At 33.9% G+C, this 22,006-nt stretch overlaps 2 protein-coding genes across 2 annotated transcripts in view; both read right to left on the bottom strand.

Annotated features, from left to right (window-relative positions):
• LOC131853568 (thioester-containing protein 1 allele S1-like) overlaps nt 1-17,621 on the bottom strand; it is a 28,256-nt gene extending 10,635 nt beyond the window's left edge. Inside the window, 19 exon segments of the mRNA XM_059204490.1 lie at nt 448-578; nt 1,239-1,484; nt 1,791-1,951; nt 2,597-2,901; nt 3,276-3,432; nt 3,720-3,774; nt 3,977-4,093; nt 4,951-5,118; nt 5,546-5,707; nt 6,446-6,652; nt 7,302-7,478; nt 8,400-8,727; nt 10,054-10,190; nt 10,493-10,649; nt 14,332-14,510; nt 14,819-15,002; nt 15,374-15,439; nt 16,568-16,772; nt 17,472-17,621. Of these exon segments, the coding sequence (XP_059060473.1) occupies nt 448-578; nt 1,239-1,484; nt 1,791-1,951; nt 2,597-2,901; nt 3,276-3,432; nt 3,720-3,774; nt 3,977-4,093; nt 4,951-5,118; nt 5,546-5,707; nt 6,446-6,652; nt 7,302-7,478; nt 8,400-8,727; nt 10,054-10,190; nt 10,493-10,649; nt 14,332-14,510; nt 14,819-15,002; nt 15,374-15,439; nt 16,568-16,608 (2,978 nt within the window). The 5' untranslated portion in view covers nt 16,609-16,772; nt 17,472-17,621.
• Nucleotides 17,622-18,973: 1,352 nt separating this feature from the next.
• Nucleotides 18,974-21,801, bottom strand: LOC131853567 (uncharacterized abhydrolase domain-containing protein DDB_G0269086-like). The gene is made up of 5 exons (XM_059204489.1): nt 21,727-21,801; nt 21,049-21,255; nt 20,490-20,662; nt 19,504-19,670; nt 18,974-19,338 (listed from the first exon to the last, which is right to left on the bottom strand). Exons 1-5 carry the CDS (start codon nt 21,799-21,801, stop codon nt 19,016-19,018), a joined length of 945 nt encoding a protein of 314 aa, XP_059060472.1. The 3' UTR covers nt 18,974-19,015.
• Between the last annotated feature and the right edge of the window lie 205 nt (nt 21,802-22,006).

Raw genomic sequence — 22,006 nt, 5'->3', positions numbered from 1 at the left:
TGTACGCTTGCGACATCAGTTGCATAACCAATTTCTTTGTGTAATGGCGACCTTGTGTTATATAAGATACACACTAACGTTATTACCTCTGTTTATTGAACACAATATGCAATTGTAATCAAGCAGTTGGAAAGCACATTTTAGTTATTATTTTTAGTAAAAGAGCATTCACTTTATGCAATATGTGCAAGCCTACTGTAGAAATTAATTCCGATTCAATTGCACTGTTGCGTACCTTTTCACGAGCATAAACTCATATATTAAATACAAGCATCGTATTAATTTCATATTTCGTGGTCAACGAAGGAACTAATTGATATTGTACTGTATGAAGTTTAAATAAACAGTATAAAATTTGGTTAAAATTGATCACGCTCCACTGTTAAAAGCAATAAATAACTTACATAATTAAGGCCCTAACAAATCTGATTTCTAAAAGTGACTTACCATACATCTCCTTCGACTTCACTGTTCGCCTCTGGTGCGAATGAACCATCTGGGCGGCGATACGCCATCAACCGTTGGAAACCGGTTGATATTAGGGAGTGGATCTTTGTAGGCACCGGCTGATCTTTAATCTACACAATATAATGATTTTTATTAGCACATATTTATTTATTACTTTATACATAATAAGGTAATATTGCAGGCTAAAAGAAAAATCATTGTGTCAAAATTATTTCAGAATTCAAACGTTTTTAACAGTTTTTTAATATGGAATAAAGAATGATGTAAATACATAAGCGATAAATAAGTAGTGCCGTGTTTTGTGGGTTCAGTTTCATTATTTTTATATATGAATATATATATATTATGGTGACATCAGACATCCTCTAAGATGTTTCCGAAAAAAAAATAAGCAATAATATTCACTGTTGTACCAGAAGGAGTAGGCATTGTCAAATATCGCTGTCTCTATGATTAGTTTGGTTTGTTATCGGTGTTTCTATAGATCACTAGAATCTGTCAGAAACATTAATGCCTGAAGAAATTACTATAAAAATATTTTCGATGTCTACTAAATTTGCCCTTTGAAGAAAGTTAGAAAGCCATAGGCCACGAAGCTAAACGAGCTTCGTAGTCAATACGAAATATAATAATTAGCGGAGCAAATATAATCATAAAAAATATATAAATAATATTTGTACTGCTGCATACATAGAGGCAATAATGAACAACAGCCAAACAACAAAGTACAATAGTTTGTTTATGTGTGCGCAATAGAGTCCTTCTTCTACCTTCAAGTAGTCGATGAGTACGCAGGCGAGCGCGAGCGGTCGGAGCGCGTGCGGCGCGTCCGCGGCGGGCGCGGGCGGGCGGGCGAGCGCGGCCGACAGCGGCACCGCCAGCGGCTCGCCCGCCGCCCACACGTGACAGCCGCCGCCCGCGCCGCGCGTACCCGCCGCCGACCACAGCCCCACCCGCGCGCCAGCCCCGCCCGCCTCCACCATGCCCCACGACCACGCGTCCTCCTCGTACCCGTCCTGCGGTCACATTGCCACCTCGTCACTAGTCCTACACCCTACCAATATGGTTGCCAATTTTTCTATTGACTCGACCAAGAAATATAAAATTAAGTTTCCAAACATCGTCACATTTTGACGTGTAGTATATAGTGGATTGGACTGATGATGATGATGACGATGATATATTGTTAACACCAAATTAATACAGCGTCAGCATTAGGGAAATATTTATCTATTTCTACAACATATAGTATATAAATCTGTCTTTAGATAGAAAAATAATTTATATTTAGAGATAACATTTGAGTCTGTATTCAAAGATACCATAACGTCGATGGTTCGAGAAACAGAATGGGAGTATCCATTCCCGGTGGCTTCGACCATTACGGGAGCGCCGCCATCGCGGATGATCGTTACAAGGAACGCCGTGCTGGCCGTTCCCTGTGCTGGAACCTTCACGCTGTTTCGCTGAAATAGCTCGATTTCTGAAAATAAGCATTGTCAGATTGTATCAAACTTTTTTCTAACCTTTATTTATGTAAACCGTAAACGTCGCCTATATTTGTGAACTGGGAACCACTGGTGTCACGTTGTAATTAATTTTAATTTATTTATAATTTAATTAATATAGATGATGATGCGTTAACATCTAAAAGGACTAAGGTATAAGGTGCATCCGTACTCCATTTTCTTCCCTTTAAGCTTAGCGGCTAAAATTGGTGAGACTGAAGTACCCACAAAAATGACTTCATATAAATCTTCCTCGGTACTTTGTGAATAACTTGCAACATTAAGTTAAGATAAGTTATGTAACGTTACCTAGAATCCTAAACCTCTATTTATTTCTTAATAAATATTAGAATAATTTTTATTCAAATATATTGTATTGTAACCTTTATTTACAATCGTTCTTTATGATTATACCAACTCCGTATGCTCTTTTGAAACAAACATTACATTATTGTGATATTTTATTAAAAAACTACATTAGGAATAAGAATGTGAGTACAAAGAGTCAGAAACTCAAGACAATTTAATAATCATTCCATAATCTTTTTTGATCCCTATTCAAATGTTGAGAATAGGTTCCGGTAAATTATTTTTACTATGGTGAAGACATTTATACTTACTTTTAGACGAGCCGACATCATTGTCCAATGGTTCGAACTCAAAGTATTGTTCAGAATTATGGAACGTGACTTCAGCGGTAATGTCGACTGTAAGGGTACTCTTCAGCATTACGATTGCAGCCAATGTCTCCCCTTTTTGCATGGTGGTTGGTAGTTCCAATGTTACGGAGAGCGGTAAAGTAACCGATAAAGTGGTGGGTTCAGCTAGACCGAGACCCAAATTCGGATCTATAGCGAAGCCTCCTACTATGAGTTCTGAGGGTAAGCCTGGGGATCGAATTTCACTTGAGTCCTTGCCGTCGGAACTAAAAAACAAAATAATACCGGTTAGTAGAACAGTGTCAGTAACATTGAAGTGATAATAATAATATGCATAGATAGTTTTTAGTGGACGTATTTAATCAAGTAAATAATAATTTATAATTTATTAGGTACAAGTCTGTTTGCTGTTAATAGCTTTAGCTTTTAACATCTAGCATGCCCACATTTTGCTGAGTATATTTTGAATCCAATTTGTTAAGGAGGCGAGCTTACCGCCGTCTCTAGGATAAAAATGACATCTCAAGTTTAATTTAATGTAAGCCAGATTTGTACTAACGACGACCTCTTGGGTGTACCTAATTGTCTTCTCTCTCCGCTTAAGATAAATAATAGTAGAATTCTAAAGCATATGACATACCCAACGGTGAAGTTATTGAAGACTCGTGTGGTGTGCGAGACCGGCGGTAGTACCTCCGTGAGGTAGAGGCGCGGCGCGGGCGGCGGCGGCAGCCGGCTGAACGCGTACGGGCCCGCCAGCGGCGCGCGGGTGCCGCTCTCCACTTCACTAGACTCGTCTGCCGTACGACAATTTAATATTAAGTGGAGACAAAATATGGCGGAACCGCGGGATGCAATCTTCGCCGTGGATTTCAGGAGGTCTACTGGATGGGGGGCTCGTTGTGTGGGGAAGTTTTGGTGTTAGGGTATACTATTAATTACTTAAGTTTGTGGATGTATTGGTAAGAGATTTCCATGTATTATAGTTAAAATTGGTAGATTGTATTAGTATAGTTTCAAAATATGAGATATGGCCTTCATAGGCAAATATAATTTTAAATACGTAGGACAAAAAATCACTTACCCCGTTTATTACTCTGAATTATCACTCCATCAGTTAAGATTATGACACCAGCATTCTGTAACGAATATATATTTTAGTCGAGAATATCGTAAGAAGCTACTATGAAAAAAATACATCATAATTTTACATAAAATTAACAATATCTAAGTGTTTATGGAAGTCTAATAAAACAGAGACGGTGATTTGTACGTATATGATCTTTATAATAACATGCTAAATTTGTCATCCAAGTTGACATGTAAAATAATAACACTTACCTGGAATACGTCCATGGGACTGCTGCCTCCTATGTCAACCCCAGCGCTAGGCAGATAGTCCTCGTTCTTAAAGAACGAATGCTTCAAACCTATGAAGCTCTCTACTTCCCGTTCGATCTAAAAATTTACAATAAAAGAATAAAAATAAATAAATAGTTAGTCGTGAGTTCTTATTCTTTTTTCTGTTCGATATTGTGGAAAGTAATAGGAATTATAATTTAATTTATTAAGTAGAAGAATATTTATTCTATGTTTTCCGTAAATTGAAATATCGTTACTGCCATAAATATTACGTTTATATGAATTAACGAATTCTCTACAAATAAAAACCCCAGTCACGAATTATTTTCAATACTCTCTTGGTAGGTACGTGTGAGATATTTGATTTTTCCTCATTCGAATTTAGAATACCAAACTTTTTATTCGTCGAGTATTGGCGCGAAACGTTACGTTATTCATATTATTGTACATTTACATCTTTATGAATGAAAAATAATAAGCAATAGTTGATATTGAACCAATATAAATAAATTTTCCATTTTCACGTGTAATGATAATGTTTGTATTGGTCTTGGTATTTTCTATGTAGGTATATTGTGTATTTATTTCCAAAACATGTGTTTGTATTAGTTGGCCAGAGCACAAAACACAAGCTCTGGTTATAGCTTGGAACTAGATGGTGTTGTGTGAATTGTACTGATGAAATTATTTATAACTACTTACCTGCCCGGCATAGCACGGGTATACATGTATTATACATATAAACGTTCCACTTGAACCACTCTATTTACTGCTAATAACTGCATTAAAATCTGTGGCGTACTTTAAAACATCGGAAGCGACTAGATTTTATATTATGTACCTATATAGAGATATCTTTTTATTCGTACTATATTGTTTTATTCATACTTTCATCTATGTTCAGTAGAAAGGAAATAGTTGCATTTTAGGCAAGCGTGGTATAAAATATTAACCGTGTTGATGTCGAGTCCGCTGCCAAGTCCTCTCGGCGATGCGAGGTGAGCGCGCGCGGCGGCGGCCGGCTGCACCAACAACGCGGCCATGCTGCCCGCTTCCGCCTCCACCTGCACTTCCACCACGCTGCTAGGCCGCACGCTGTTCACCGTCGGTCTCACTGACACCTGCATATAAATAATTTTCGTTTTTTTATCTAATGCGACTACAGTAATTTACTTTAGCAAATGTGAATCGGCTTTTACACAGGGAATATAGTGTAAAGAGAACGAGAAAGACCGCACGCGCTGCCAGCTCATGTATTCCCGCGTTCCTCAATCGTCATCGCTTTAACGCCTTTTTGTAATAAATTATTGTAATGATATTACAAAACGCCTGACACCGACTATAGAGTAAAGACATGAGTATTAGGTTATTGATAGTTCAATTACATAGAAATAATTTTTTTGGAATAAAAAATAGAATTTAAAAAGTAGCGAATGCCGTGATTCATTCCCGCAAGGCGCGCAAAGAGTGACCACAAAGAATAGAAAAATGCAATATGTAATGATATTATTATTATGTTTATGTACATGTAAATAGTGAAGTACCTACCTTATGTTGTAATAAGTTCCGCTGCGGCGCGTAAACGGCGGTGGCCACTATGGGATACCTGGCGGCATCGAGCCGCGGGTACCAGGCCAGCAGTATGCAGCCCGGTGACATCTTCGCCGTCACCCACACCGACACGTCCACGCTGCGACGGACCGGGTTCAACTGGAAATAGAGTTGAAAAATTACATAGGGTTTTTGTTATAGATTAGGAGACAATTAATAGCACCCACAACATCAGAGCAATTGCAAGTGCGTTGCCCGCCTTTTAAGAAGAAATAAGGCCTTTTCTTGAAAGATTCTGAAGAAATGTCGCTATCATGTTTATTTCCACAATATATAAGTATCCAAATTATTGCATAACTTATACACTCTATGATACAATTTACAAATACCCGTCTCCCAGTGGAATAAATTAAGCAGGTTGGAAACGTTATGTAGTGTGAATTTCAGTTACTAATATATAAATTAGTATTTTTGAGTATTCAAGGTACTAAGTCAAAACAAGTGACATAACTATTCAAGTAACGATTAATAAGAAATCGGCTGTTATTTTAATCCATCAGGCAAGCAAAATAAGATAAAAAAGAATGAGCAAGTGACCTCAGTGTTATTTTTTAAGTGTATTTTATCCTAAGGACAATATCTGTAATATTTTTACTGATTTTCTTAGAAATAAATCTACGATATTCTTACATATAGGTATTATCTTTTTTAAACAATCTACATGAATAGTCCAGTTAACAATAGTCCTGCTGAGTATTGTTGTTATCTTAAAAATGTTGACGATAAAAACAAATTGCAAGCAGATTATTGCTAGAAAATGTTTTTTATTTTTTATCTTTGATAGGTACATATACAATGACTAAATCAGAAGCAAAGAGTCGAAATGTTATTGCTTACCTCCAAAGTCTTGGCAATGAGGATATCGCCACGTCCAATAACGACGTAATGTACCAAGTCCATTGGTTCCGAAGCAGTTATCCGAGCACGCATCTCGTCTCCGACTGCTGTCCCCCGTGTGAGGAGTTCCACCGTTAGGTACTGGTTTGCGGACGCCTGACTACTTTGCACGTTTACTACCCGCTCTGTTATTTCTTTGTAACGAACCTGCAAGACAATGTTATATTACCAAGCGTCAGCTTTATTTCCCTTGATTATACCATGAATGCTGAACTTACAGGGCACATAAATATGACATGTTAGTACTTCATCGTGGATAACAAGCATCAAATAATGACGTGATCTCATTGCTATTGTAGTTGCTAATGTATAGCTAACGATTGCCACTTACACACAGTTGCATGATCACTTTGTTTAAATTACAGTTCCATAAAAAAAACAAGATTTGAGGATATATGTAGTAATTCTTGTTAGAAATAGTAATTATGTTATAAGTATAATTAGTAAATCACGGGATCTTACCACGTTTTTCGGTAGGTTATCCGTGATCATGGCGGTTGAACACTGCCGAAATATCGGGAACTCAATAAAAATAAAACGTGGTATGATCCCGTTATTTACCAGCTGTACTATTAAATGGTACATTCAAATTGGCAAACATGTCGATTTTAATCTGTTACAATTTAAAAAAGTTACCAATCATATTACATAATAAATGAGCTGATCTACTTAATCAATGGCTTATATGTACTTTCATGAGTTTTTATATTGCAAATTTTATTCACAATTAATTTGCTTTTGTATGTTAGTGTTATAATAATTTTTACAATTAATTCTGCAATTACATTTATAATACCTGTAAATTTAGCGTTGAGTTGGTATACGCCGGTTCTGGTACTAGAGTGTATGTGGCGAGGCCATTTTTCAAAGAGACAGTGGTTGTGTTGGATGGAGCGCCATCGTCCCAAAGACGCTCCACTGTAACTTCGCCACCAGTGTTCATTACTTCACCTGATGAATCTGTCACCTCAATCTAAGGAAACCATGAACATTATATTATACTTTTTTTAATGTTTATTTTATTATTCTGGGCATCAATTTTTAATAGGTATGTGATTATATTTGTGTCTATATACAATAAAAAAATATTGGTTATAAATAAGTACTGTGCTAGTATACTCGGAAAACAAAATTATACAGTTAAAAATATGTATTGATATTCAAAACTGTGTAATATTCTCAACTTGAGCTATGTTAATTGTGGCACATACACTAGAATTGTTTGAAATTCACAGGAAAGTACAACATAGAGCGATGTGAGTTCAATAAACTATTAGCAGTTACAACAAAAAATAAACTGCATGCCCGATTGGTGTTTGGTAGAGTTTGTAGGTAAAGCCGCAAATAAATTACATTTCAATCAGAGGTGACTGTTTGTAGTTTCAAATACATATTATTACTACGTGTACTATGTATTATTACGTGCAATATTTTGTAAAGCAGATTAATAATTGTATTGACGGAAAGTTACTTTATGAGGTGACCGACTATGTAACCTATTTTATTCACTTTATGTCACACATCTGTTTATAATCCGTACATAGGTAATCGTAATCTGTTAGTTAATAATAATAATAAGTAGTAATATTTCTATAATACCTATTGCCAAAATTGGCAATATTATAGAATGGTTATATTTTTTTATTTTATTCTTACGCATAGATAAAGAAAGTTAATTTAATAATGGAAAACATATTATTTGACAAAATTATTGAAAATGCTGAAATCACAAGACCTAACTTGTAAAACCTAACATAGCTTACTACTTGTGTAATTGTCAAAATTTATAGTAATAATTTCAAATACATTCACCTTGTCTATAAATATACATTAACATCATTAGTAGTTGATTAATTTCTAAAACATAAAATACGAGTTCTGAGATACTACTAACTTGAACATTGTAAGGTAGACTAGGCTTGAAGTACTCAGGCGCCGTCACCTTCAACCTGTACGGTGTCCTCAACAAAAGTATTCTCGATGACACGTTTTGTCTGATGAGTGTATCCTTTTCCTCAATAACGGCTTCGATAACCAAAGGCCTCGCTTCGTCTTCCGCGAGATCTAGGTCAGTTTTGAGGTCATATGTTACTTGTGTGTTGCCATTGATTTCGACAACTTTTCGAGACGGCGATGAAAACACTGGTTGTAATAGTCCCGAGAAGAAGACAATGTATGCAGAAATAGTTAATTCCCCACGCACTGGTAAACCATTGAAATGCCTGAAACAAAATTACTAATGATATACGTAATATTCCGTCTATTTGCATTCAAGTTACCAATTTGTAGGCTGATATAAAACGATATTAAAATTACTAGAGGTGTACTTCCATGAGTATTCCCGCATTCAAGGTTATATAAAAAAAGTTAAACTTTAGTTTAGGCACTATACAACTGCAATAGGGAGCGTTGCTATTCACAATTATGTGACTTTCTAACGAGACCAATACACTTCGGATTACCGACATAAAAACTTTTACTTCTCCCCACAAGTAATAGTAGAAAGTATTGTTCAGTAAGTAATATTGACGCAGTAATATCTGTTATTGTTTTCTGTGTTGAACGTTTCAAGGAGAGAAGATGCTATATTTAATAATATCGATTACATAAAACATTATTTATTGCGTTGAATCTGTGTATATACAATGTCAATAGATGATTATTGCTGCAAAAAAAACAGAGGATTTAGGCATTCAGGTGAAACGAAGTGTTTATTATGTCTCATAGGCGAATGAATAATTTGTTTACAGATATAGACAAGATTGTGCTAGAGCTAATGAACCAAGTAAATATATTTGAGCAAATAGTTTTTGAAGGTCTTTCAAAACATGAAGTTAATATGTATATACTTTTATATAAGTCAAAGATTTATTAGTTATTATTATTATTTAGATTTATCGTATTACGTATCGATAAAAACATGAAAAATGATATCGTCTAAAGTTCAAACAAATGCTACATACTAATTACACATAAATACACATTTAATTTAAGAATTTGAATATATTTATGTTGTAGCTTTATACATTTAAAGCAGTAAAAGTGTAGTATGGATTGGACAAACTGAAAACTTTGTGATTCATAAAACAGAGCCGTATTGTGAATATTTTGTCTCTATATAATAATTTAAAAAATATAATTTTCTATATATAAATCAATGATTTTTTTTTAAGAATAGTGTATCTAGTATAGAATTTCGAGAAGGATGAGGAACTGGAACGTTGGCGTTGGTTTTGTACACGTATGTACCAGGGTGTACACGTATGTACAAGTACGACCGCGGTGGTCTAGCGGTTTAGCACAGCGCCTTACTTCCGATGTTCGCGGGTTCGATTCCTCGCACGGCACAAACATTTGTATTCATGAGTATGATTGTTTGTATCGGTCTGGGTGTTTTCTATGTATATTATGTATGTATTTATAAAAAAAATCTTTGTATTTGTATCAGTTATTTAGTGCCCATAATAAAGGTTTAGCTAGCTTAACTTGGGTCTAGATGGTGCTGATGGTGTGAATTGTCCTAAGATTATTATTAAAGTAATACATACTTAGCAGTGACATTGATGTTAAATCGTCCCTCGCTAAAAAGCAGCTCTTTTGGCATTTGTAGATCCATTTGGAACTTGGGCATCACGTAATCCGCCACTAGTATCTGTCGCGAATATGTCTGCCCACGTATTTCCACCTGTTATACAATACTACATTATGCAAACGCTTTATATCAAAACTGTTGGGGCCACGTCGAAGTGAACGAATTATATCATCCACATAATTAATTGCTTCCTACAGTACATAGCTATTATACATTATTCGTAATTTCAATCTTAATATTCAAAGATTTCGGTAAATATTAATTTCATACTTTAGTAATCGTTGTTAAAATTATCGTTATAAAAAATCTTTATTGTTAAATTTAGTTACATAATGTTGATATTTTCAAAAGAATTATGAAACAATAATATATGCGGTTAGAAAATTGAAATGAACCTGAATTGTCCATTCTCCTAGTGCCGGCTCATCGGCAAGATCCAACAAGTCCGTGAAGACGCCTCTATCCAACGGAACTGCGGCCCACTGCCTGACTGGTGAACCTCCAGCATCCAGCACACTGACGTCCACTGTACCGGTTAAAGGTAGCAAGTATCTGTATTAGAACAAATGTTTTATAGTTGACTTTAACGATATATTCTGTAAATGCCTACCTAATTAATTTAATTATATTATGCTATCATTGAGACATTAATTTTCCTCGGTATGTAATGCGGACCGTGAACTAAAACTTACTATTACCAGTGGCAATCCGTGAGGAAGTAGCCATTATTATTACTAAAAGTTGCATATAGATGGCGTGATTGGGATCGATGGAATTCTTCATAGTTTTGCAAACGTTTTAAAAAACAAAACTGTGTTTACAAAAATGTTTAATCAATTTTTAAAAAGTTATATATACATGTTAAAATGAAATAATGCGTTTAGAAAAGTAATTGTCATATATTTACTCATTTTGTTATTTTCCAGTACTTAATTAATTTAATCAGTGCTAATACGGGGCTCAATGTTTTCAAAATGCTTTCATAGATGGCATTGTTGTCATTTGTATCGGCCTAATTAAATGTCTTTTTTATATTTTCCAATAAAAAGCACTTAATATATCATTATTGTAAATTAAACATATAAAAAAATTTTAAGTAAATTAAAAATAGCCGAACAAGCAAGTAATACTATTTCCAATAATACTTATGTATGAAGTGTTGTCATATTAAAAATAAATACATGTATTATCGATTTTTTTGAATAATCGATAACAGGATTTTATTACAGCGCATTATTCGATGATGCTTTTAATGAGTCGTTGTGAACAGTAAATTTTCATTATTTTGTATTATAGCAGTGTTCCGTTTCAAAGAACGGAATATAGTAGTACATTATTAGTGTCGTTGGTTATTTACATTTGTACTAAAAATCGATTACATAATAATTTAAAATATCGAGTACGAATCGTAGTTGTCTTTGAATACTGGCAAGATTAAAATAGTATTTAAAAAAAGAGAGAAATCGACCCTAACTCGAATACCATAAAGTTGATTTTCCTTTCTCATTAATATCATAGCAGTTTGTTTTTAACTTGCGTATGACTCTGTGGTATGATGTTTAACGTGTATTGTTATTATACGGTGCATACATTTCAAAAATTATATTTTAATGTAGGTACATACATTTCTTTCATACATTTCATACATGTCAAAAATTATCTTTTAATGTAGGTACATACATTTCTTTCATACATCTCATACATTTCAAAAATTATTTTTTAATGTAGGTACATACATTTCATACATGTCAAAAATTATCTTTTAATGTAGGTACATACATTTCTTTCATACATCAAAGATATTATTATTGTAGATATCGAAAGTTATGTATACAAGTAATTCTGAATATTATCAAGTTCAAAATAAGCACACATTACTGGCTTAGATAATAGAGTAATATTACTTGTAATAAAAACATTTGTGACACCCATATGTATACCCATATATATTACATAGTAAGTACTTACGCCCGTGCCGTGAGACTCATCTAAGCGTACAGCGCATGCGCGTCGTGCGGTAACCGCACCGACGGACCAATAGGAGCGCGCCTCTCGCGCATCCAGAAAGTTCGCGACTAATGGACGGTATAGTAGTAAAGCAATGAGTGTTCCAGTGACATCATTATAATATTTTCTCGTTAAGTTTTATTGTAATATACATAATTTCGTACTAAGTAACGTGTTCCCCCGTTACACATTTCTAACGTGTAACGCGAGACAAACAGACAGAGTTACTTTAGCATTTATAATATTTGTAAGAATATCGCTATTAAAAATAGGGGTTGGTGAAAGACGGGCCAAAATTTAGGCGTGTATAATATAATAAATAAAAAATTGTCCATAATTAAAAAAAAAAAATTCAGGGTAGGCCACCCCTATGACTTAGGGGTATAAAAAATAGATAACAACCCTACCTCAGACCTAGCAAGTATACATATCAAATTTCATCAAAATGTGGGAGAAATATGGCAACTAACACTGTGATACGAAGTTTATATATAAGATATAGCGGAATTCTCATTAGGGAAAAGAGGGGTACATCGTAGAATACATGAAGTATATAACAGTAACATTATAACAGTAAATTCATTGTAGCTAAAACCAGTCTCTTACACATAACGATTGAAATAAAAAATCAGGGATACGATACGAGTATAAACGTATCAAAATCGGGCTATACGTATAGCGCAGACGCGTTACAACATATCTTCGTCGAGAGAAAAAAATAGGCATGGAATGTAGAATAAACTATAACATAATATATATATTGGCACATAAGCCATATATGCAGGGTATCGGCTGACGATATTATACCTACACATTTACATTGAATCTTGAATCGTCCCTAATGAGGTACACGATACAGTTACCTACATATCTTGTATATACCTATCTTTGCAAAACAGATGTCATGTAGACTGAATTGACTGCCATCTATTTTCGTGCTTTGTTACTAAGCACCCACTAGTAATCCGAACTGCTTCAGATCTAGAGACATCTAGCGGCTACGGCGGCGAAATAAAATAGCCCGAAGAATAGCCCGAGTTAGGAAGGAACCATTTTCTTGTATGGGATGGGGTATCTGTATGTAATATTATGTTATCTGTGCTATTACTTACCTAATAATGAGGATTTAGCATAATAACATTGCTTAAATGTACATCTACCACATGTTCAATTGAGACTTTAGAAGGACATATTATTACTATTATATTATTAATGTAGAGCAATAGTTTACATATTGCTCTAGTTGTTGCTTCAATTAATTTTCCTATTGCTGGGTATGTCTTAGTACTAATGGTACTAATAAGTTTCTTTTTTTTTGTTATGTGTTGTTCGCACACGTGACGAGACGCATATACTCAATGTGGTAAATCGATCTATAAGAATTACATGAATAAATGAACGGGTAATCCCAATAGGTTTGTAGATTCGATACCAGGAAGAAAGCTTTCCATTTGCTAATTTCCCCGTAAGCTAATGGTTTGTATGTTATATTAAGTAGTAAGTTGTTGACTTGTGTAACAGCACTATTTACTATGTTGCTCCATAACCTGCATTGTTACCATTGAGGTCACCGACCGCGTCGTAATCACACGTAATCTTACACGCATGAACTGTTCGTGGCCGGAGATGGCATCGAAATTGAAAGTGTCTCCGCTAGCTACGCTGTTATTGGCTCGTGAGGTGTTAATGAAATTACTACAGAAAAACCTGATACCAGTCATGTTAACTGTAGTCTGACGCGTAATATCACTTACGTACTTTTCTAATTTTAGTTACTGACTTCATTACCTATGTTCTGCGTAGCATAATCTAAGAATACCATTTTAATATTGAATGTATAAAAATGCAATATAACTTTTCACTTAGGTAGACTTTCTTAAAAGTCTAAATCTCACTTTATAGACGACAAACTGATAGCTTTGTAAGCTGTGTTTCGGTTGATGGGTTCAGAGAAATTACAGGGAGGTATCATTGGACATACAGTGGCTTCAGAGGAGACCGCGTGGAGGCGACCTTTGCTAGTTACGGAGCCACTAACTAGTCTTCAATACTAACATCGCCTCGCCGCAGTAATTGTATAATTGATAGTCAATGTAACTTGTCTCTACAACATAATATAAGTATTTACTAATGTACATTGGTGTGCATTACTAATTTATACTAGAGGATAGTAAATATACATGTATGTGTAAAAAATTGCAGCATATGTAATTATGATATGACTCACTTGTTCAAGGCGATAACGCGTAAGTTGATGGTATCTCCTGGGTTATACACCCGTTTGTCGGTCTGTATGAATATACAGAAACTGCGTGGTTGGTATACTAGCGGCGCTGATGATGAGAATAGAGGCCCTGATGTGGACCGCGCTATTAATGAATATTGTCCAGGACCTAGTTCACCAATCTGTCAACAAAACGAATAATTATGTATGAGAATTTGACTGGTGGTAAGTAGGTATGAACAATCTCAGTTTCGAGCGGTTGCGGATTCAATTCTGTATCAATTGATCGGAGTGGGAGTTTTATGTAATGTGGTTATTTATAAAAAAATATTTAAATATTAGTATTTTTAGTACAATACTTATTCAATTTAAGTATATTTTAATAGGTATCTAGGTAAATATACAACAGAAAGTCCTGCAGTGCTTTTGGAATTATAAATACGAACACGAGAAAATAACATATTACTTGAGAAGAAAACAGTATTCTTACATTGAACTCGATGTGTCTAGACGTAGCGGCTTGTATTTGCACCTCTTGTCCTTGCGTGAACTGTTCTCCATTGACCCGCCTTCCCTCTACAGCTACGTAAAGATTGTGGGCGCGGGAGCCACCAGCTATAGCCACGCTATACGTGCTGAACGGTCTCAGCACTTTGGGACCGACCACAGATATACTAAAACATAAACATATACATAATATCTAATTTACTTCCTCCACAATTATACTGATAGTCAGTATAATACAGTTTTTTTAAAAGACTTATAATAACAGTTACTAAAATAGTTCCGTTAATATTTCTTTCGTTTTAACATTTCATAAAACTTAAATAGATTCGTTGTTCCAAAACAAAGATTACGACTAATTAGCAGAGGTTTCTATTTATACGCATAATAATTTTATACTGTTACTTATAATTCTACGATAATAGTTACTCTTGTCACTATAAGTTTTAGTCAATATAAAATAATTATGATATATAGGTATGAAATAAAATATAGTAACCTATCTATAGACGGTATACATTTTATTCATGATATAACTTACCATTGTACAATAGGAGCGGCCAAAACCACAATGGAGCAGTATATTAAAAGTCTTTGTGCCATTATTCTGAAAACATAACCGTAGAATATTATTTATTATACGAGTATAAGTGTGAACCTGTATATGACGGCAGACCAAAATTAATATTTTAAGGACTTGTTTTGATTCAATAAATTATTACATTAATAGCATATATTTGCACTGTTATTGGAGAAGATTTATTAAGTGATCTTTCACTTAATAAATCTTCTCCCATATGATTATGATATGAATATGATTTGAATATATTCATACAAATGTGTATGAATATATCCAAATCATATATTGGTATAAGTACACCTACAATATTTTATATCAAGTTATCCAGTGTGTTAATAAAACAAATACAGGTGTTTGTACCCTCAATTGAATTTGACCTCGTGAGACAACTTATGGAGTATGCGTATTTATTTGATAACATTTTCTTCATCTGTATGGCATGACGCATAAAATAGTTAGTTCTACGTGATTACAACTGCAAAGAGAGATTAGAATCATGATCGAATCTGACATTGAAGATTGATCAATCGATTATGAGATTTGTCTTGGGAATTTAGTACACTAGAAGCATTTCAACAATGTAACCACTAATATAATAATCAGAGCAATCATTTAAAAAGTACCTGTAATCAGAGTCATATTTTGAAATGGATATGATCATGCTCATTCATAATAATAGATTCTGTCACAAAGAACAGTTACTATTTCATAGAACCTGTTCCTTGTATGTGAACAGATGTACTCATTGTCATATATCATGCTTTTTCATACAGGGTAGTAATGGATAAGCTGCTTTTTCCACCAACAATTTTTTTTCCTTTTATGTTGCAAATTAGGTACATTCAAAGTTTCTTTTCTTTGGAGTTTATTCCGTTGGAGTTTCTTCCGCAAGAAACGTTTTTTAAGATATTATGCTTTAGTAATTATACGACTATACCTATGTAGTCGTGACTCTCGTTTATAATAAGACAAATTAGTTATTTCATTATGACTCTAAGGCAAATCCTTATAATCAAAACAAGATCGTAAAATACATACAAAAACTGTATTGAATGAGTCCTATATTTTTTTTTGTAAAAGGTTTAGTGAACAGTAGTCGAGTTGTAGTTGTAGTTGATGTTTAGTCATCTACTTATTTGATAGAATCATTCACACCTGATATATTGTCGTGATCGTGGGTGAACTGTTTGTTGCATATGTATTTATTTCACATATTTGTCATACTTATTGAGCTCATCGTCCTTGTGTCCCAGCACGTCTGACTCATTACGTCAACATTTCGCGTTGGCGGAACAACCTTTTTTAATCAATATGGTAAGGCAAACTTGAGTTCAGCCCACATACCCAAGTTTTTCAATATCTAAAACACTTCTAAGAATATAACTTATGTCTTCAATTGTACATAGGTTGGTTTATAAATATTATATATATATATATATATTTATAATAATTTAATAAAAAAAATAATAAGTTCATATGTTTTCTTTTACGTGCAATGAAAACAGTTTTTTTTACATTTAAATAACAACAATCATTATATTTATATATCATTATTTATAATAAAAGTAGTTACATACCCAAATATATTCTTTAATTTACTTTAAACTAACAATAATAATTTTATTCTAAGTAACAAGAGATTTAGGTCCCCTATGAAATAGTGATTGCTGGGAAACTACAGCTACAGCTGGAAAGAATGAATGAGACTAGAAAGGTACATTAAGATAATATACAATAAACGTCTAGAATATATGTATATATCTCTACGTCAGATTTGTACGTTTGCAGATACAAACTTTCTCTTAAACAGCGCAGCACCACGCGGGTGTGTTTACCTCCAAGCTTAACAAAACAATCGATACAGAGAGCGCTCTCGATAATACTTCCTAACTGAACTCATCTGAATACGCACGATTTCTATACCTACTATAGTAATGCAGTAAAACTTCAACACATCACTAGTAGCAGACTCTAGAGGATATACAAATGACTTATTGTATACTCTTAAGCAACCCGTAATACAATCCTAGTAATTCACGTAACACCATATACCACTGACCTTAACTATCAAAGCAATCACTTGTAGTTTTAAAAATTATCACTATATCACAGTAGGTTTAATTCGGGTGTTCATAGTGGATGTGATGTCAGGTTGGCGCGGTACACCGAGTCCGCGCGAGATGCAGTTCGACAACTGACTGGTTGTGGCGGCGCCTGCGCAGACCGCAGGTGGGGCGCCGCGAAGCCTTGCGAAAATCGGCCACCACTGACCGTGCCGTTGCACCTACACTTGAAATTTTCGAACCCATAGATTTGCAAATAAGTAAATTCGCACCAATATAAAATGGAATAATGATAGGTAAGATTTTTTTTAACATATCGTATATACTTTGAAAGAATTTAATATATAGTTACATTATATCTGAAAGCAAAGTAGAAAGTATAGTTAGTAAGGGTACATGTAGATTTGCATTCTTATATGATTGTGTAATCATGTGATACAAAGTTTTTTGTAAGAAACTAGATTATATATACAAGTAGGTACAGAACGAATTGAGCACCCCATTGCAATTGACGTTCACGAACTGATGCACGATGCGGAGGCTGCGCACCGCGATCAGTGGTGGGACAGTGCATTCCTAGAAACAAGTTTTAGAAGTACCACACAATAGCGCATTAGTCAAACATAAATCGCGGGATGAAACAGTAGTATACTAGATATTTTCTGATGCATGCATACCACAAAATCATCAGACTTAAAAATTACGAATGGAATTGATTATAATAACTTACACGCTTAATATTTTAATGCTAACGCTTACCATTCTTCCATTCCATTTATATTTTTGTATTTATTATATAATATTGAAATAAAAATACGTTGTATACTGTTACTATACTGGCTAATCAGAAATGTCTAAATTAGTATTTAAATTTATAGGTCTGTTATTGTACATTTTGTTTATGCTTCAACTTCTTGTAAATCTTCGTATTCCTAACATTTTTCTTCTATATTTAATTTACCTATAAAATAGATCTACAACAAAATACGTTATTGAAATAATGATATTGAATAGTAGACAGGATTCTCTACTATACATTTTGTTGTTGATCATTTTGAAATGATGATAAGATTTTATTATTAGTGTTTAGTCGGTAACCAAGAAACTTGTTTCATCACTGCAATTTTCCTTAGTAGTTTTAAATTTTAAAAGTTTTTAACTATTTATTAGGCGATCATAAATTTACATTTTTTGCATGTTGTTCAGGAAAACTGACTAGATTCCAAATATATACGCAATTATCGCAATCAATGGGTATATTATTGGTATTTTAGTATATCCATCGATTCGTTGACACCACACGGAAAAAATCGTAAAGTTTATGGAACAAGAATTCTAAATGAATTTACGTAATTCGTATGTAACCACAGATCTCTAATAACGGGCTATATGTTTACTCCAAATGGAATTGAGCTAAAAGGCTGTTAATAGCAATAGTTGGATCGCCTTATTAAATGTATTTCTGTTGTACTTGAAATAATACACAAATCCGCTTTAATATAATATATTTATTTTGTTATTAGGAAGAAATTATATGTATTTAATCTGCAAGAAATGCATCAATGGGACAAAAGTGCGTAGGATTTGAGCTTTCAACCGGTTTCGAGGTCTGAGAACTCTGTGAAGGAGTATTATCATTATCGTGCAATCGCGCTGCCAATGTAGCATTATCAGATAGAGCACTTGCTAGGGCACGCTCTAAACGAGCAGCTCCCGCTCTCTCTGCTTCTAGAGCTGCTCTTATTTCAGATATAGCCTCAGCATCATGATCTAATATTTTCATCTTTGAATCAGTTTTATTTGTATGTTCTGATAAACGTAGTTGTAATTCAGCTACATGTGCTCCAAGCCTGACTATTTCAGCTGAAATTAATAATAATTTAACATTAATATCTTTTTAAGGAACACTGCCAATAAGGTGATCAACTAACATATCATATCACATTGTCTTCAAAAGTAACAACAAAAACTGCAAAATCAATAGACTTTTCTCTTAGTTACTTAAATGGAGAGTTGAATAGATCTTACAGTTAGCAGCAACTAAGTCTCGAGACGTATGTTGGAGCTCAGCAGCAGATAATCGTTTTTCACGTGCATGTGCTGCCGCAGCCAAGCGTGCTCTTTCCCTCAATTCTGAGCCACCTGCAGCACACTTCTCAACTCTTCGAAGGTCGTTTTCCAAACGAGACGCTTCACTAAACAATATACGTTATCTAATCAAGTATTGAAAGAAGGTGACAAGCAATCAGATTGTTTTAATTTGCAAAAACTAACTGTTAGTGCTCTTATTAAAGTATTCTGTATACATTTGATACTACATATATATGACATTTTCGTGGTTGGCTAGTAGCACTAGTTTCGGAGTAAAATTTAAAATTTCGTTCATTTACTATTTTGACAATAAATTGGCCAATACGATGATCGAAAGCGAAACTACGATATTGACAATATTACATTAGCGATAAGACAACAAATACTTAAACTAAAATCCTACTAAAGAAAAATCACGCTTTAAAAAGTATGAAATGAAATATATTCTCATCTGAAATTATAATCCATGGCTATATGTGTATGCCATCGGGTACTATTTTTATTAGAATGTATGTATGTATGTATATAATGTTGTTGGTGGTATATGATCACGGCTAATATTTTCTGATCAGATAATTTCTTATTTTATATTTCTTAGGGCGTGACTTATTAGGAGTTGTTAATTTTAAATCTTAAAATAATTTCTTATAGAATTATAATATATTTTACATGGGTTTCTAGCGAAGATATATCTGGTTTACATCTGAGGCGTGAATTAAGAAATTACTCCCATTCCATAAGCTAAATGGATCAATTAAGCTGTTATATAATCTAACAAGGTATGATTTTAGATCTTTAAGTTACGAGGGAATAGACGAACATACATAAGTACCTACGTAAATCCTTAATTCGATCAGATACAGTCAAGAATTTATATTTACTTACTTATATATAAATATGTATATTAAATCAATATAGTTTACTTGCGAGTATCCTCTGTCGTAATTCGAACACGTTCCTGTAACTCCGTATATTGTCGTAGGAGTGTTGAATGTGACACTTGTAAGGGCCTCAACTGCTGAAGTTCTCTCTCTAGTAAAGCTATTTGCCCAGAAAATGCTGCATAACGCTCTTCTAGAAGAGTCCGTTGCCGTTCCTTGCATATTAAATAATTTCTAAGTAACGAAATAAATAAACTAGTACCTACTACCACTTACGCAACATCAATCATTTTATGTATATACAGTTTATATGTATACAAATGGAATGCATTTTCGTATTATATTATTGATAAAGAAAAATGTATATAATAAACGCAAAACATACAATCAAATTAATTACTTAAGCAATTGCTACTGCGATTAAAGAATGTAAATTACTAAAATTACGGATATAATAAAAAATATATATTATTTTCATATTTCTATTTACTTTGATGCTCGTGTGATGGGCAAGTGGCAACCGTCGTCTATATACTTACATGAACAGCACCACAACAATACGTCATCAAATCACAGTAATGAATGTAATATTCTAACATACTATTAATTCTACTTGTATTTTGAGGCCAGTGATTTCATCTTGAGCCTTAGCGAGAGTTGCAGCAGCTTGGGAGGCTCCGGCGGTGGCGGCCACCGCTGCGCTACGGGCTTCCGCTGCAGCTCGCTCTGCGGCCTCACGAGCCACTTCTGCTGCCTCGGCCTTCGTGGATTCAGTACGCAGAGCTTCTCGAAGCCGACTTTCGGAATCCTTAGAAACATTACCAACTGTTAATACTTTTACTAGTATTAACATCGAGATACAACTATGATGCTCGTCATCCTTCTGCGGCTGCACGCTGCGCGCAATATTGTGCATCTGTGGCGCATTACGTTTTGCGCGGGAAAATAAAGATTACAATATGAATTCTGCAGACATACAAATTTTCTTATGCTCCTACTTCTTAATTGTTTTATACTATTGATTATTTACTTATATATTTAATTATATATATTTATTTACTTCTTTTATAATATATATTGTGTATATATAGAACAAAACACGTATAAATTTAGCCCCTACTAACATACTTAACACCAACCATTTATAAACTATAAATCTGTTTCATATGTATATATCTTTAGCAGGTATATTTTGATAATTAAAAAAATGGCATATAAATTATTGCATTAATAATAAATAATTGAGAATAATAATATGATATAGCTGCTAGTTACTTACCGAAATAGATTGGAACTCCCCAATTATTTCCAAGAATTGTTGTTCAAAATTTTCAAATTCTGTACTTATACCCATAATCAAAAACTAATTGTATTTATTGAAATACGTATGGAAGAAAGTCATGTGCTTTTATACACTGAGTAAGTAAATAACAATTAGTCTCCTGTATTTTATCTAAATACTCGATTTTTATGCATAGAGTAGTTTATTTAGTAGTAATAGTTAATGCGCGCCAAGCGAATTTTAAAAATTATTTATTCGAAATTCGAATTTTACTAAC

Source organism: Achroia grisella, unplaced genomic scaffold (genome assembly GCF_030625045.1).
Source record: "Achroia grisella isolate CSIRO2021 unplaced genomic scaffold, CSIRO_AGI_Agris_v1 utg903, whole genome shotgun sequence".
Lineage (NCBI taxonomy): Eukaryota > Metazoa > Arthropoda > Insecta > Lepidoptera > Pyralidae > Achroia > Achroia grisella.
This window is presented reverse-complemented; position numbering and strand designations above follow the sequence as displayed.

Excerpts from the sequence above, each read along its gene's own strand:
- LOC131853567 (XM_059204489.1), bottom strand. The coding sequence starts at position 21,801 with ATGGGTATAAGTACAGAATTTGAAAATTTTGAACAACAATTCTTGGAA. Across the intron at positions 19,671-20,489 it reads ACGACAGAGGATACTCGCAA|TGAAGCGTCTCGTTTGGAAA; the intron begins GTAAACTATATT and ends TATATTGTTTAG. Across the intron at positions 19,339-19,503 it reads AGACTTAGTTGCTGCTAACT|CTGAAATAGTCAGGCTTGGA; the intron begins GTAAGATCTATT and ends TATTAATTTCAG.